The 15,305-nt window shown below is 35.3% G+C and overlaps 1 protein-coding gene across 2 annotated transcripts; it reads right to left on the bottom strand.

Moving 5' to 3' along the window:
* Nucleotides 1–523: 523 nt before the first annotated feature.
* On the bottom strand, nt 524–13,949 carry LOC114393973. Of its 2 annotated transcripts, XM_028355503.1 has the most exons (13): nt 13,470–13,949; nt 13,172–13,273; nt 13,002–13,082; nt 6,322–6,431; nt 6,042–6,177; nt 5,300–5,398; nt 3,448–3,535; nt 2,724–3,172; nt 2,478–2,654; nt 2,165–2,362; nt 1,531–1,857; nt 766–878; nt 524–675 (listed from the first exon to the last, which is right to left on the bottom strand). In XM_028355503.1, the coding sequence occupies exons 1-12, from the start codon at nt 13,740–13,742 to the stop codon at nt 786–788; spliced, it is 2,133 nt and encodes a 710-aa protein (XP_028211304.1). In that variant the 5' UTR covers nt 13,743–13,949; the 3' UTR covers nt 524–675; nt 766–785. The 2 variants fall into 2 exon arrangements, with proteins under 2 accessions (XP_028211304.1, XP_028211303.1); XM_028355502.1 differs by having other exon boundaries at nt 524–878; nt 13,470–13,948.
* Between the last annotated feature and the right edge of the window lie 1,356 nt (nt 13,950–15,305).

Here is a 15,305-nt window from a genome sequence, read left to right as displayed (position 1 = left end):
ACAATCTCTGTTCAGTTTTTAATTCAAAACAGTTCAATTCTTTTTAGTGCAGTTCAATTCAATTGGACACAAATTCATTTTAAAAAGAGAAAAAAATTATGCACAAATTCATTCTAAAAATATTTTATATCATCATCAAATTACAACTCATCTCATTATATATACATGCTAATTTTTATGATAATTACTTTAAAAATATATCGACAGTCTTTTGTAATTAGATGAAGCGTAATGCATAATTATTAAACTCAGAAAAAAAAGAAAAAAATTATACTTTAAGAATTTTACAATCATTCATTACCATTTGCATAATTTTAAATATCAACGTAATTTATTTTACTTCTTAAAAAATCATGATAATTTTAATTAAAGAATTATTTTCATCAATTAAAAGTTTTGATTAAATCCCAGAAGACTTTTTTAATATATAAAAATCTTTTAAAATCCTAATAGAATTCATCTCCTTAATTCAGTTTGGTTTTTTTAGCAGCCCTAATAAAAAGTATACGCAAGTACCAATATCTTCTCCTGAATCCCCTTGAATTACGCCAATAATTATTTTATTAATTACAACTTATCTCATATTAAAACTGAGAGGCAATAATCAAGAGATTCTGTACAGAGTATTTCCGTCAATCCGGATTCCAAACGTTGCAGTGACTTCCCTCTTTGCAGCTATATGTACAAGGGGTATAAAAAAAATTCACAAATTTGAATCAAATAATATTTAAAAAAATAATTTGGCCTTTCTTATAAATAACAAACCCGATTTTCCTGCACAACGCCTAGGGAAATATCTGCTGAATGACTGTCTCTGCATTTCCGTTGTATTGTGCAAGCAGATGTATGGCATCAGCCCTAGGCAAAGCCAAAAACTCCTGCATTCCACAAAAACTCAAATCATTAGAAGAAACCCTATTATGCCAAATGAGTTGTATGGAGGAGTGTAGAATGAGTTTCAAAGCTAAACAACATCAAACAATATTCAAGACATCAATATTATTTAGTAGCCATAAGAGAAAAAATACTTATTATAGAGTTAATGTACAGGTAGACACCCAAGTTAACTTACAAGAAAAACTGAAAGATTCAAACAAACTGAATGCATTTGTTTTTACTACCTTGTAAAAGAAATAATATTTGATGGCATATCCATGAATGGGGTCAAACAAACTGAAATAAAATCGGACAGAATACTAAGAAAAAGGAAGGGAAAAAAAATCAGTGCAGACACCCATTGAGACAATGGTAGAGATATTGAATATTAATGCCTTTGAAGTTGCAAAAGAAATTCACCGATGAATTGCTTTGATGACAAACGCAAATTTACATTAAAAAATTATGACAGTGAAACCACAATTTTTGAAATATATTTAATGAAAATTTTTCATTACAAGTAGCCGAACAAGAAACGAATGGGAGATATCAAAACGCATGGAAAGCTTCAGAGGTCAGAGCATCGTGGCACAATAACTGAATTTTTAATTTTTATTTTGCATAAAAAATTAATGGAAAGAATCCATAACTTACCATTACTTTAAGTATTGCACCTTCGTCACAGATGACATCCCTTGAAGATGCTTGAGTTGGACTGCTACCATCTTCTGACATCCTGGTGCCTGAAGATACTGTAGCCTGAGAAGATCCATTTGTGCAGCTATCAGCATACGACTTGGATGTAGAGACTGGTGCAAGGAAGGGAGTGTTGGCTTCTTTCAAGGAATCAAGCCTCAAAAGACCTTCAAAACGATCTTTGCACATTTGAAGTTTAAACCACTCATTATGAGTATAAAGAGTGGCTCGCATTATTTTCATGAGCTGAGGTTCTTCAACACCAAGCCTTCGACCAACTGCAACCTATTCAGTATAAAACAGCATTTCACATTCAAAAAAAGATAACGAAGTAAAAACATTCATATGGTATTAAAGAAATTAGAAAATAATAGAACAAAATCCTTCACCGTAGATAGCAATGGAAAAGCTTTCAGATGCAGAATAATACATGAAACCACATTAACACATGAAATATCACACTATAAAGAACCATGAACAAGAAAATTCCATTTCAAGACAAGCAACATGAACAAGAAAATCCCATTATCAACAAAATACGAAGAAATGGCATTAATTGATGATATATTAGATTGGCTAAAATGCACAACACCTGGAGAGAAGCAGCTAGAGCATGTAGAGGTAATGCATTTCCAAGAGCATCTTCATTAGGTCGTAGTAAAGCCAAAAGAGTTTCCTTCAACGGCTTTAATAAAGCAGGATCACAAGCAGCTAAAGGACCCAAATGGGTGCAAGCAACCTTTAAAGCAGTATTATAATCGCCAGAGCTGACCAACTTGAGGAATTCAACCTATAGACAGGACCAGGAATCCTCATTAAAAGATAACATTCCCAACACAATTATGCAGAGCCCTATGACATTCCCTGGCACTCTCCTATAAACTTAATAAATAGAAGCCACTTGCCTGCTTGAGTTGGAAGAGCAAAACTGAGTTCTGGGCAAAGAAATTAGGATCAATTGCATTGACCTCCTCAACCGCTTCAGCAGCCATTCCTTTGCTAGCTAATTCCTTCATTCCCAACAGAATCTCATATCTATCTTCCACATTACTAATATCATGTACAGAAAGCTTTTCAGAGCCCTGCAAAACAATATTCTGTCAATAATTAATCTCCTTGACAGATTACCATCAAAATTGTCAAACAGATACCTGTTTCTCCTTTGATATAGTTGAAACAATAGTACTAATGCTATGCTCTTGCTTGCTGTTCTCTTCCAAAGAAGCATTGGGCATGTAACTATTGTCATCATATCGTCCTCTCCACCGCTTGCGCTTGCTCCTTTCTCCATTCCCAGGCAATCTGCTTCGCTGCAAAACACTTGCATCTTCATGTTGCTGTGATCCACTGGTACTACAGTCTTCATGAATGCTTGCGAGTTCAGAAGCATATCGTACTTCAAAATCAATTCGTCTCATGCTTGTCACATCAGTGTTATTTTCAGGGGAACCATCCATCTGAGCATTGGTAACAGAAGTTTCACCATCAGAATGCTTGCTGGCATTACAGTCTAGCTCAAGAGAACAATCCCTTGATGAGCAATACCCAGGGTCTTGTGGGTTGAATTTCACAGTTTCTGGAATAGGTTGCTTCCCAGATGCTAAGTTCATCATAAATTGACAAGAAACAATCAAAATAGTATAATGATATGTTGTAACTTGGAATAGAACTCTATACTGCACAACACCCATATTATTAGATTACAATGCATATAGATAAAACAATCAACTTTAAATTTGAATTTAAAATTTTTGGTGATACTAAAAATCCAATGAAGATTAATGATGTGAGAAAATGCCATGAAAAATAAAAGTAGCATGGAAGTATACACATATCACACACACAAAGAGCAAGGATTCAGCAGAGATGTTATACCAGAGTCAACAATGCCTCTGTAAACACAATACTCTCTAACAAGCTGATCGAGAAGGGGAGCATCCAACCTCATCCGGCATAACTCATTCTGCAACAAAAAGAATACAACAATAAAGCTATGAAGGTAACATTGGTTAAAAAAATTAAAGGTCATCAATGCATCCAAAAGTTAATAATTTTATTTTTTGAAAGTCACCAAAAGTTAATAATGAAAGAAAATGAAATCAAGGAAGTTGAATCGGGATACAAATCTTGAATTGGAAGGCCCATTTTCCGAATCACGAATTGAATTGCATTGTGAATTGTAAGATTCACAATCAATAATAAAACATAGCATATGCAAACTAACAAAGACATATTAAAGCATTATTCATAATCAATAACTAAAATAATATCTAAAAGTATGATATGAATGAGTTTAGCTAAAATTTGTTATGATGTAATATTAAAATTTATAATAAATATTCAGTTATTAAAATTATTATATATTACAATTTATAATAAATATTCTGCTATTAAATTTATTTAAAATATTTGTATTTGAAAAACTATAATAGATTTCATTATGTTTTATAATAGATTTTATAATAAAAAGATATTAAACAGTAATTGAAATAAAAGCAATTATCATATCAATTAAATATTTTTAATTTTTTTGGTAATTAAAATATTTTTTATTTAATACCTGTTAAAGGTTAGGCCAAAGTTGCTGACGGTCCAAAGTCAATAGTTAAAGTTTAAAACTGACGGTCCAAAGTAAGTAGTCAAAACATGGTCTGTCTTGCAACTAAAACACAAAAGTTGCTGAAGTAAGAAAGAAAAAAAACTACAATACACTGTCGTTCAGGGTTAGGTCCATTAGGGTTGTGAATCGGGTCATTTCTTTTCTCTGACCCGCTAGATGCAAGTGCACAGCCATCGGCGGAGCAGAAGTTAGACCCACGGTAGTTAGTATCGGCTGTTTGTGATACGATACAATTCACAACCCTCTAACTTCATTGCCTCCTCTAACTTCCATTCATGGCTGCGCTTGCATCTTGGGTCAGAGAAGAGAGATGGCCATTCACAACCCTAATCCTAAATGACAACTTTTTTTTTTAACTTTAACTGCTTTCGTTTTCAGTTGCACCGTGTTTTGACTTTTTTTTGTTTTGAGAATATGTGGTTTAACTTTTAACAATTAATGTTTGTATAGTATCAAATTAAAAATAATTAATAGATGTCATAATTTTTTTTTTTATTTCAATGACTGTTAGATACCTTTTTATCATAAAATCTATTATAAAACAGTAAAATCTGTTATAAAATTTCAAATACAAATATTTAATTAATATATAATAAATTTAATAGCAGAATATTCATCATATAATTTAATATATAGTAATTTTAATAATAGAATTTTATAAAAAAATGGAATACTTATTATAAATTTTAATATTATTCTATTATAACATATTTTAGCAGAACTCATGCATCTAAAGCTCCAAGAGTTTAGTTATCCATCATGAATATGTGCTTTAATATGTCTCTGTTAGTTGCATATGTTATGTAATAGTATTAGTAAGTCAATAGTGGATTGTTTTTATGGGTAATAGTGCAAGAAAATATATTAACCTGAAGAAAGGAATACTCAAAGTAGAATTAAAAGATATAAGCCCAGCATAAAAAAGAGATAATAAGCTAGAAATTGAGATTTTAAAGTCTTTTATTATATAAAAAAAGGTAATCTACACTAGACCGGATTATATTTTAAAAAATTAATCCTAAAAGTAATTTATATGTAACAGGAGCAATTCATTGCTAATATTTAAATTGAAGCAAAAGCAGATGAATTTTGTAAATTATATGTAACCTGAAATGCCAGGAACACATCACCCTTAGTGAATCTCAAGCTATCAATTGCCCCTTGTCTTGTAAGCTCTACAGCATGTGCAAGAGCCTGTATGTCAACCTGGATTGCAGATTAAAACATATAGCTTCAGCTGAAAAGTGATGCATGTACAAATACAAATAGAAAATGGGGGAAGATGTGCCATTTATACAAATATGTGAAGGCAGATTCATCAATTTCTTCTCAAAGAATATAACATTCACCATTAACATGCACTTGACTTCTGATAAGACATCCTTCCATAAGATATACAACAGTGGAGAAGGAATAATAGCAGAGGATTAAGACCCACAAGAGCATTTCTGAAAGGTGTGGGATCAGTACGCTGTTGGTTTCATAATACCTGATTATGTGGCAGGCGGAAGTGTGGATCAAGTGCAAAATTGGGTAAAGGAAATGAAATAAGAGAGGAGACAAGACAGAACAAGGTAAGAAAAAGAGAGAGAGCAGGGTAAGAAAAAATCTGAGGAAGAGATTCAGAGTACAAGATCAAGGCCTTTTGAATGACTACAGCTTTTCCATATTTTTTAACTTAAGACATTTCCCCAGTAAAACCATGTACTGGTGCTCATATGGCACTGATATCGTATCATGATAACTTGAGTGATAATATACACCGTACATACCATTTTCTTTCATTTAACTGATCCAGTCTCTAACAACTTCACAAGGATTTCTAAAATTGTCGGCATAGATATCTCACCTCATCAAAAGGTGGTACTTCATATAAAATGTCTTGTGGTGTTGCAGGAGGGTCACGCTCTTCAAGGAGCAATCTTTCAGTCAGATCAGAGATGGGTGATGTAATACCTTGACGTAAACAATATACCCTGTGTATGCTGTAAAAAGACAGGAAATACAAAAGTACAATAAAATGTCAAATTTGGCAAAAGAATTCCAATAAACTGCAAAATGCATCGCAATAAAAACAGCCTAGTTTGACCAATTACTATAAACTTTATGAGAAGAAGCTGATAGATAACCTTATTAAATATCTCAGAGCCATTGAAAAAATTGGGTCATAGGCATTTAAATGAGCCCTTAACATAGAGGACATAAATCCGGCTAAGTCAAGCCTCCTGTGTTCTGACCACTGCATAAAATAAGCATTAAGCAAGCATGATCATGAGCTTAACAAATTCCTATTCATAGAAAAATACAAACAAAAGTATAACATCAAACACAAACCTCACTAACAGAATTCAAAAAGGGTCAATACAATTTCCATCATTATTAAAAAAAAAAAAACTTCGTACCCCATTGCCCAGAGGCTCTTCGCTATGCGAAGGTATGGGGGAGGGATATTGTACGCAGCCTTACCCTTGCATATGCAAAGAGGCTGTTTCCGGATTCGAACCCATGACCAACAAGTCACCAAGGCACAACTTTACCGCTGCACCAGGACTCGCCCTCAATTTCCATCATTATTATCAAATGAAAATCAGTCCATCTGAAAAACTTTTAAAAATAAAAAACTAATGGGAGATAACATGTTCTGTCTTCTATAATATTATTTTCCCAAGAAAGAAATGAGTTTTTGTAAGAGCATGGACATATCCTTAGAAAACAGTTGGCAAGATGCTGCCAGGTGAAGATGCCTCTCTGACACATATAAGGGTGCCCTAAAAATCAAATAAAAACCATCCAACAAGTGTTTCTACTTTCTGCCATTAACAGTAAGTTAAGGACATAACATAACATACATTACCACAAAAGTCAGGCATCTACTAACCATCATACAAAATAGATAAATGATTAATGGTTTTTCTAAAGTGTGTCCAAGGGCACATCTTAAGAAGACAAAATTACAAAGTCTTCTATTGAAAAATAAAGCATCTAATATATAAAAAACATAAAGTCATTCTATGTTATTTTTTAAGTAATTAGAAACATTTATTTAATGTAGTATATTTACAGCTTCTTAACATGTGCTCATGTTTACACATTAGAAAAGCTTAAGGATTTATTCCAGGCATGACAATTTATACTATTAACCTATGGTCCATGCACAACAACACTACTGAAAGAACATTTTGCATTCTTAATTGTGTAAACTTTCCATAGAAAACCATTGCAACATTTATTTACTTGCAAAAGCCGCAACCAGATACCATGTCTGGGGTGGAGCACATAATTCATTATTTTTTTTGAAAAAATAGGGTATTGACATCCCCCAAGGTAAATTCCTATTACATATAACACCCTATTTTTGGAATATTGCACCTTGGTATTTACAAAGAAAAATGGTGTGGGAACAGTACAAAAAGTAAGGTCCATATATTTATTTTTTGAACAAAGGGTGTTGAATAAGGGTGTAAAACAAGTTGAACCAAGTTGTTTCCTTAAAGCTCAAGCGTGGCTTGTGAAAAATTAACACACTACTCAAGCTTGGCTCATTCGTTTAATAGAGTCAAAGTTAAAGCTTGTGTATGACTTGCTTAAATGAAGCTTGAGTTCAACTTGTTTAGTATGGTATATAGCTTGATTATTTTCTTTCCCTTTATCAAATCTCTCCTTAAAAGTATTTCGTAAGTTTAATAATTTGGTATTTTTACACAAGAATGAATTAAAAATAGAATTACAATTTAAGAAGTAATAGAAGTAATTAAACCTATACCTTTTGTATGCAACATTTTAATTTCTCTTGAATTAAATTTTACTATCTATATGAAGGGAAAATTGCACTAAGCCTCGTTAAACTCTAGACCATTTGTCTCAACTCTCAAGTCTAAAGTTGTGCCAATTAATCCCTAAACTTTAACTAATGTCCCATAGATTCTTTCATCAAGTAGCCATTTTAGATTCTTACATCGATACACCATTAATGCACTATCACAGTTAATCTTAATTGTCCATCAATATTCTATACTAAATCTAGACAGACCCTTGATTAAGTTATTTTTCACAAATATGCTAAATAAAGAGAAAAAAATAAAAGAAATTCAATATTTTGCTTCTCTGCGCAGCATTTGATGATACTTGGCTTCTCTGCTGTAAGACCCATGTCATACTTATTCACCTAGGAACCATAGTTATAAATCTCATATAGTGGTGTGTAGCGGCCAACCACAAAAACTTGATAGACTAATGGCAGCTATTCTAAACTTTTATGTACATATTGTATAATTTCTATTAACTCCGTCTATGGTCTATAGCCGAACCCAAGCACGGATAAAGGAGAAGTGTTGTGTTATGGCCTCAGCAGTCAACATAAAACTTGTCAAAAACCAAAACATGAATAACTCACAATTGTAAAATATAGTTTCTAGTATATACATATACAACAACAACAACAACAACGCCTTATCCCACTAGGTGGGGTCGGCTACATGGATCAACTTCCGCCATAATGTTCTATCAAGTACCATACTTCTATCCAAACCATTAATTTCGAGATTCTTTTTTATAACCTCTCTTATAGTCTTTTTGGGTCTTCCTCTGCCTCGAATTATTTGTCTTCTCTCCATCTGGTCTACTCTCCTCACTACAGAGTCTACCGGTCTTCTCTCTACATGCCCAAACCACCTAAGTCTATTTTCCACCATCTTCTCTACAATAGGCACTACTCCAACCCTCTCTCTAATAGCTTCATTTCTAATTTTATCCTGTCGAGTCTTACCACACATCCACCGCAACATCCTCATCTCCGCTACACCGACTTTATTCTCATGTTGGCTCTTGACCGCCCAACATTCTGTTCCGTACAAAATCGCCGGTCTTACCGCAGTCCGATAAAACTTTCCCTTTAGCTTGATCGGTACCTTTGCATCACATAACACCCCCGATGCTTTTCTCCATTTCATCCATCCTGCTTGAATGCGATGATTCACATCCCCTTCAATTTCCCCATCATCCTGTATTACAGACCCAAGATATTTAAACCGTGTGACTTGAGGGATAATATGGTCTCCTATTTTCACCTCTGAGTTAGAAACCCTCCTTCTTTTGTTGAACTTACATTCCATATACTCCGATTTGCTTCTGCTTAGGCGAAAGCCATGTGTTTCTAGAGCTCGTCTCCAAGTTTCCAACCTCTCATTCAACTCCTCCCTCGACTCTCCAAGGAGGACTATGTCATCTGCAAAAAACATGCATCTCGGCGCTATCTCTTGGATTTGTTCCGTGAGGACATCCAGAATTAAGGTAAAAAGGTAGGGGCTAAGGGTTGACCCTTGATGTAAACCAATTGTGATGGGAAAATCGTCTGACTCTCCACCCTGTGTCCTAACACTAGTCGATACCCTATCATACATATCTTGGATAGCTCGAATATATGCAACCCTAACCCCTTTCTTCTCTAGAACTTTCCACAAAATCTCTCTAGGCACTCTATCATACGCTTTCTCCAAGTCAATAAAAATCAAGTGCAAGTCTTGTTGGGCCATGCGATATTGCTCCATCACCCGCCGTAATAAATAAATCGCTTCCATGGTCGACCTTCCCGGCATGAAACCAAATTGATTCTCAGTAACTTGAGTCTCCTTTCTTAATCTCCGTTCGATCACTCTTTCCCATAATTTCATGGTATGACTCATGAGCTTGACTCCCCTATAATTTACACAATTTTGTATATCCCCCTTGTTCTTATAGATTGGCACTAACGTGCTTCTCCTCCATTCCTCCGGCATGCGTTTTGACCTCATAATTTCGTTAAAGAGTTCGGTGAGCCACTCAAGACCTCTATCTCCAAGAGTTTTCCACACTTCAATAGGTATGTTGTCTGGCCCCACCGCCTTACCATTACTCATTCTTTTCAACGCTTCCTTTACTTCCTGTTTCTGAATCCGACGATAGTACTTATAGTTCCGGTCCTCTTCTCTTGTGTCTAGACTGCTAGAGTCATATCCATATCCATCATTAAATAAGTTGTGGAAATACGCCTTCCACCTTTCCTTGATATCTTTTTCATGCACTAAGACTTTGCCTTCTTCATCCTTAACACACTTTACTTGATCCAAATCTCTAGTCTTCCTCTCTCTACCCTTAGCAAGCCTATATATAGATCTTTCTCCGTCCCTGGTTCCTAGAGCTTGGTATAGTCCGTCAAAAGCTTGGGCTCTTGCCTCACTCACCGCCTTCTTGGTTTCATTTCTAGCTATCTTATACTTATCCCAAGTTTCAGAATTTCTACACCTAGACCACTCCTTGAAACACTCCTTTTTTACTCTAACTTTGCTCTGAACATTTTCATTCCACCACCACGATTCTTTACCCCTAGGTCCAAAACCTCTAGATTCACCCAACGTCTCTTTAGCCACTTTAATAATCTCTTGGGACATCTTGTTCCACATATCATTTGCACTTCCTTGTGATTGTCCACACCAACCCTCCCATATCTTTTGTTGGAAGATTCCTTGTTTCTCACCCTTCAAGTGCCACCATTTGATCCTTGGTGCTACCAGAGGACTTCTTCTCTTTGCCCTATCTCTAATTCTTACATCCATAACCAAAACTCTATGTTGGGTAGTCAAGCTCTCTCCCGGGATAACTTTACAGTTCAAGCAATACTTCCTATCAGACTTCCTGATAAGGAAGAAATCTATCTGAGAACATGTCCCTCCACTTTTGTAAGTGATAAGATGTTCCTCTCTTTTCTTAAACCATGTATTGGCTATAGAAAGATCCAAAGCCTCCGAAAACTCCAAGATGGATTTACCCTCCCCATTCATCTCCCCTAGGCCAAAACCCCCATGCACCCCCTCAAAACCTCTAGCCACGCTACCTACATGTCCATTGAGATCCCCTCCTAGGAAAACTTTCTCTCCTTGGGGTATATCCTGAAGTACCCCTTCTAGATCCTCCCAAAATTTTACCTTAAAGTGTTCTGCTAACCCAACCTGAGGTGCGTACCCACTAATAACATTAAAGGTGTCCTGTCCCACTACCAATTTTAAGACTATGATACGATCTCCTACTCTTCTTACATCCACGACATCCTTCTTCCACTCCTTGTCCACAATAATCCCTATCCCATTTCTTGATCTGATTTTTCCCGTATACCACAGCTTAAATCCCGAGTTGTCTAATTCTTTCGCTTTTTCACCTGTCCACTTAGTTTCTTGTAGGCACATAAAATTGATCTTCCTCCTCACCATAACATCCACTATTTCCATAGATTTTCCAGTAAGTGTGCCTATATTCCATGTACCAAAGCGAATCCTCCTGTCATGAACTAGCTTCTTTACCCACACCCGTTCACGAAAATGTGGGAACCCTTACTTACTTTTCACTACATCCGGGCAACGATGCAGCGGCTCTTGCTCTTTTGACACTGTACTCGAGCCATACAGCGCGTTGCTTCCGGGCAACGACCTAGCATTCACATTATTACGTAATTGATCCATGTCATAGAGATTCGACAAAGTTTAACGTTGGCTGTCGAAAGCCTAACACAACCCTCTCCTTTTATCCGGGCTTGGGACCGGCTAAGAATAGCAGAGCTACCCTAGGCAGGATTCTAGTATATACATATACATGGCCAATTTTTTTTTAAAAGAATATTACTGAGTTTATGACACATTCAAAATTAACAATAAGAAGTAATATACAAGCAACTAACATCAAAAGTTAAGGAAACAAAATGTTGCCAGAAACAGAAAAGAATGTTGTAGTTGATGGAAAAGGGTCAAAGTTCCCAGAAGACTGCTTGAGAATAGAAGGTGTTTGGCGATAATGAGTAGCTGGGTTTCAGAATTCAGATAGAATGGCCATGTTTTGAAACAGAGAGAGGGAAATTGATGTTTGAATTGGGGATGGAATATACTTTTTACATTTACCCCAAAATGCCACCCGCACCAGCACAGGGGTAAAACCAAGGGGGGTTGCTACCCATGGGCATTGCATCATTATAGCATGTTATTACCATGATTTGGACACTATTTTGGTTGTGACAGTCAAAATCTCACAATCTCTACTTCTTGAGTTGCAGTCACTACAATGCACTATGCTATAAACGAAAAAAAGAGTGGTCTGTATACAGTCATTCTCTTACAGTCTCTCCCTCTTGAGTTGCAGTCATGGGTCACAAAAGGGTTCTGCAGCTTTGCAATGACTACACGGAAGACTATAAAGCATGCCCATCCCCTTCACTCATAACTTCTCTATAGTTATTTCATTTTCTCATTCTAAATTCAAATTTGACCTGCAAATCCACTCTAACATTGCAAGCCAATAACCGTGTCATTGTTGCCTCCCAGGATTCTAAGACCTGCTTAGCATGGAACACAGGGATGAAAAGCAAACCATGTTTTTCCATGCAATCTGATTCAATTGTTGTGTTTCCTAGGCAGAGACTCTAATGGGTTAGCATAGCATGCTTAAAAAATTGAATATTTTTTTTATGATAGATACGGTCCTGATTTAGTATAATTGAATTATTAAACTCACTGTTACAGAGTTAATCAGCGGAAGGATTTGTCTGCTAAAATAATTGCATTTAATTGAACATTTATAAGTAGAATCAACATACTTAATGGGTAACTCAACAATTTATACCCTACGAGTGCGAAAGAACACCACAACATGGAGTGCAATAAGTGCTAATCAATGTGCTTTGCTTAACACACATCAATGAGCATCTCATTCAACACACTATCTTCTCAACAAAACTAGCCACAAAAAACAGCCCCAAGAGCTAGCAAAAGCAGAGAATTAAAACCAATACCTCATTCGCCACCGGAGAATTCTTATCATCCTTGTCATATATAAACGCGAGCAGAACATGCTTGAATTCCTCATACGCTTCCTTAAATACAAAACCAACCTTCAAAACCAAATCAAAACAAAACAGAAACAACAAACAATAGCGCTAATTCGAATTCACGATTCAGATACCGGATAAGCATCGAGCGCGCAAGGAGCGAGAGCCGTCCTCAGACACTCGATAGCAGAGTCTCGATCCTCCGCTGTCCCCTTCCGCAGAAGCTCAATAAATTTCTACAAAACAATAAAAAAATCAGAACAATAATTTGTTCTGACCTAATACTGAATCCGAGGTATTGTCCGCTTTGGTTCGTAATTATGAACTTAAATTACCTTTTCCCTCGATTCAATTCCTAACCTATGTGAGACTTTTTTTTTTTGTGACGGAAAAAAGAGGAAAACAAAAATTAGATAGAGAGAGGGGGGGGACCTGTTTGTGCAAGCGGAAGAGAATCTTGTGGTCGGTGAGGATGGAGGGGGCGTGGAGGCGGAGGAGAGCGACGGCGGCGTCAATGGCGCCGGTCTCGACGGCGCGTCTGATCTGGCGGATGACGAGGCGGGAGTGATACGAAGACGACGACGGGGACGGGGACGGGGACGGCGACGACGACGGCGCGGAGGAGTCTTCGATTAGGTTTTCCGATTTGGCGAAATCGATGAGCAGAGCGTCGAGGGCTTCCCAATTCACCGGCGTGGACTCCATTGCGGTGGGGAGAGAATTTTGTGAGAATCTGAAGAATTCTGAAATCTGAGTGTGTTGTGATGTGGTGTGGAAGAAGGGTAGTTTGGAAATTGGAAAAAAAATGAGATTGATTTTGATTTGTGGGTTGGGTTCGTTTACTCTGGGCAAGAAAGGCGGCGATGTGGGAGGTAAATATGGATTGCGGTTCTCAGCTTTATAGCTCCTGCCACCTGTCTCTTTTAAACTCGTCTTTCTTTATCCTCTGTCAGATCATAAGTGTTTTTCAATCTGATGGGTAAGATATTCCTTTCATTCATTCATTTAGAAATTAATCTTATATTACATTATTATCATTGGCTAACATTGTGTTTAATGTAAGATAAGTTTGAGGTGAAAAGAGGAAGAAAAAAGGAGAAAGTTAGTGAATTCAATTTTCCTAATTAACAAAATATTAACCATTTAATATATGTGAATAAAAAAAAATCTTATACGACTGCGCTATCCAATGGGTTAAACTCATATTACCATCATTCATTGTTTGTTCTTTTTTACTTACTGCATTCATTCGTTCCCTTTTCCGTTTAAACGACTTTTTTACCGTGAATTGCCTTGCCCGGATTGGAAAAATATCAAGGTCCATTCCATATTTGGTGGATTAGAGATGCAAGTTAAGAAAGATGGATTGCAATTTGTAACTACGAAGGAAAAGATAAAAAGAGAAAGCCATAAATATTGTGGTAAAAAAAAGGAAAAAACATGAAATAAAAAATAAAATATAAAGATATTTTAGCCTGACTTAATTTCAGCTTATTTTTCTCCTTAAAATTAGAAGTTGGGCCAAACAAATATTTACACAAAAGTTCTTAAATTTTAAGTAACTTATTTTATAAAAATAATTAAATTTAATCTTTGTTAAAAACAATTTTTGATCAAATTTTATTTAACTTTTGATTGAACTCTAAATTAGTGACAATTTTTTCTTATAATGAATAAAAGATTTAAGCATAGGAGCTTATTAAAAAGTTGGTCAGAGGAGCTTTTTACATAGCTTAAGCCGAGCTTATTTTGTCAGCGACTCTCTTCGATTCGTGTTACAGCATATTTCACTTTACTTCGTTTTGTTTTCAATAGCACACCAGCATTCCACGCTCTTTGTTTCTTAGTTTTTTTTTTTATGTTATTCACCCTTCAATCAAATGTTTGGTCGGCTTTTTTTAAATTTGTTCTTGGTTCCTTTTTTTACTCACTCGTAATATTATATATATAATTTTTTGTGAAAAAATAATTATGTATTTTCTTTTAAGTTTATGACTAATACTCCAACAATAACAAAGATATATATAGAATTTTTGTTAAACAATTAGAATATTAACTTTAAGAATCTTTTGTAATGTTATTTATTTATTATTTGATTTTGGACAAATAAGTTTATGTTTGTTTATTTTTAATATTTATGACACGAGTATTTTTTTAATTTAAGAATGCATGTTTAATTTATGTGATGTAATTGTTTTGGTTAATTTTTTTAATTAATTTATTAAATTTATACATAATAAAGTGGGGGTAATGATATATAGGTACCCA

This window comes from Glycine soja, chromosome 17 (genome assembly GCF_004193775.1).
Source record: "Glycine soja cultivar W05 chromosome 17, ASM419377v2, whole genome shotgun sequence".
Lineage (NCBI taxonomy): Eukaryota > Viridiplantae > Streptophyta > Magnoliopsida > Fabales > Fabaceae > Glycine > Glycine soja.
This window is presented reverse-complemented; position numbering and strand designations above follow the sequence as displayed.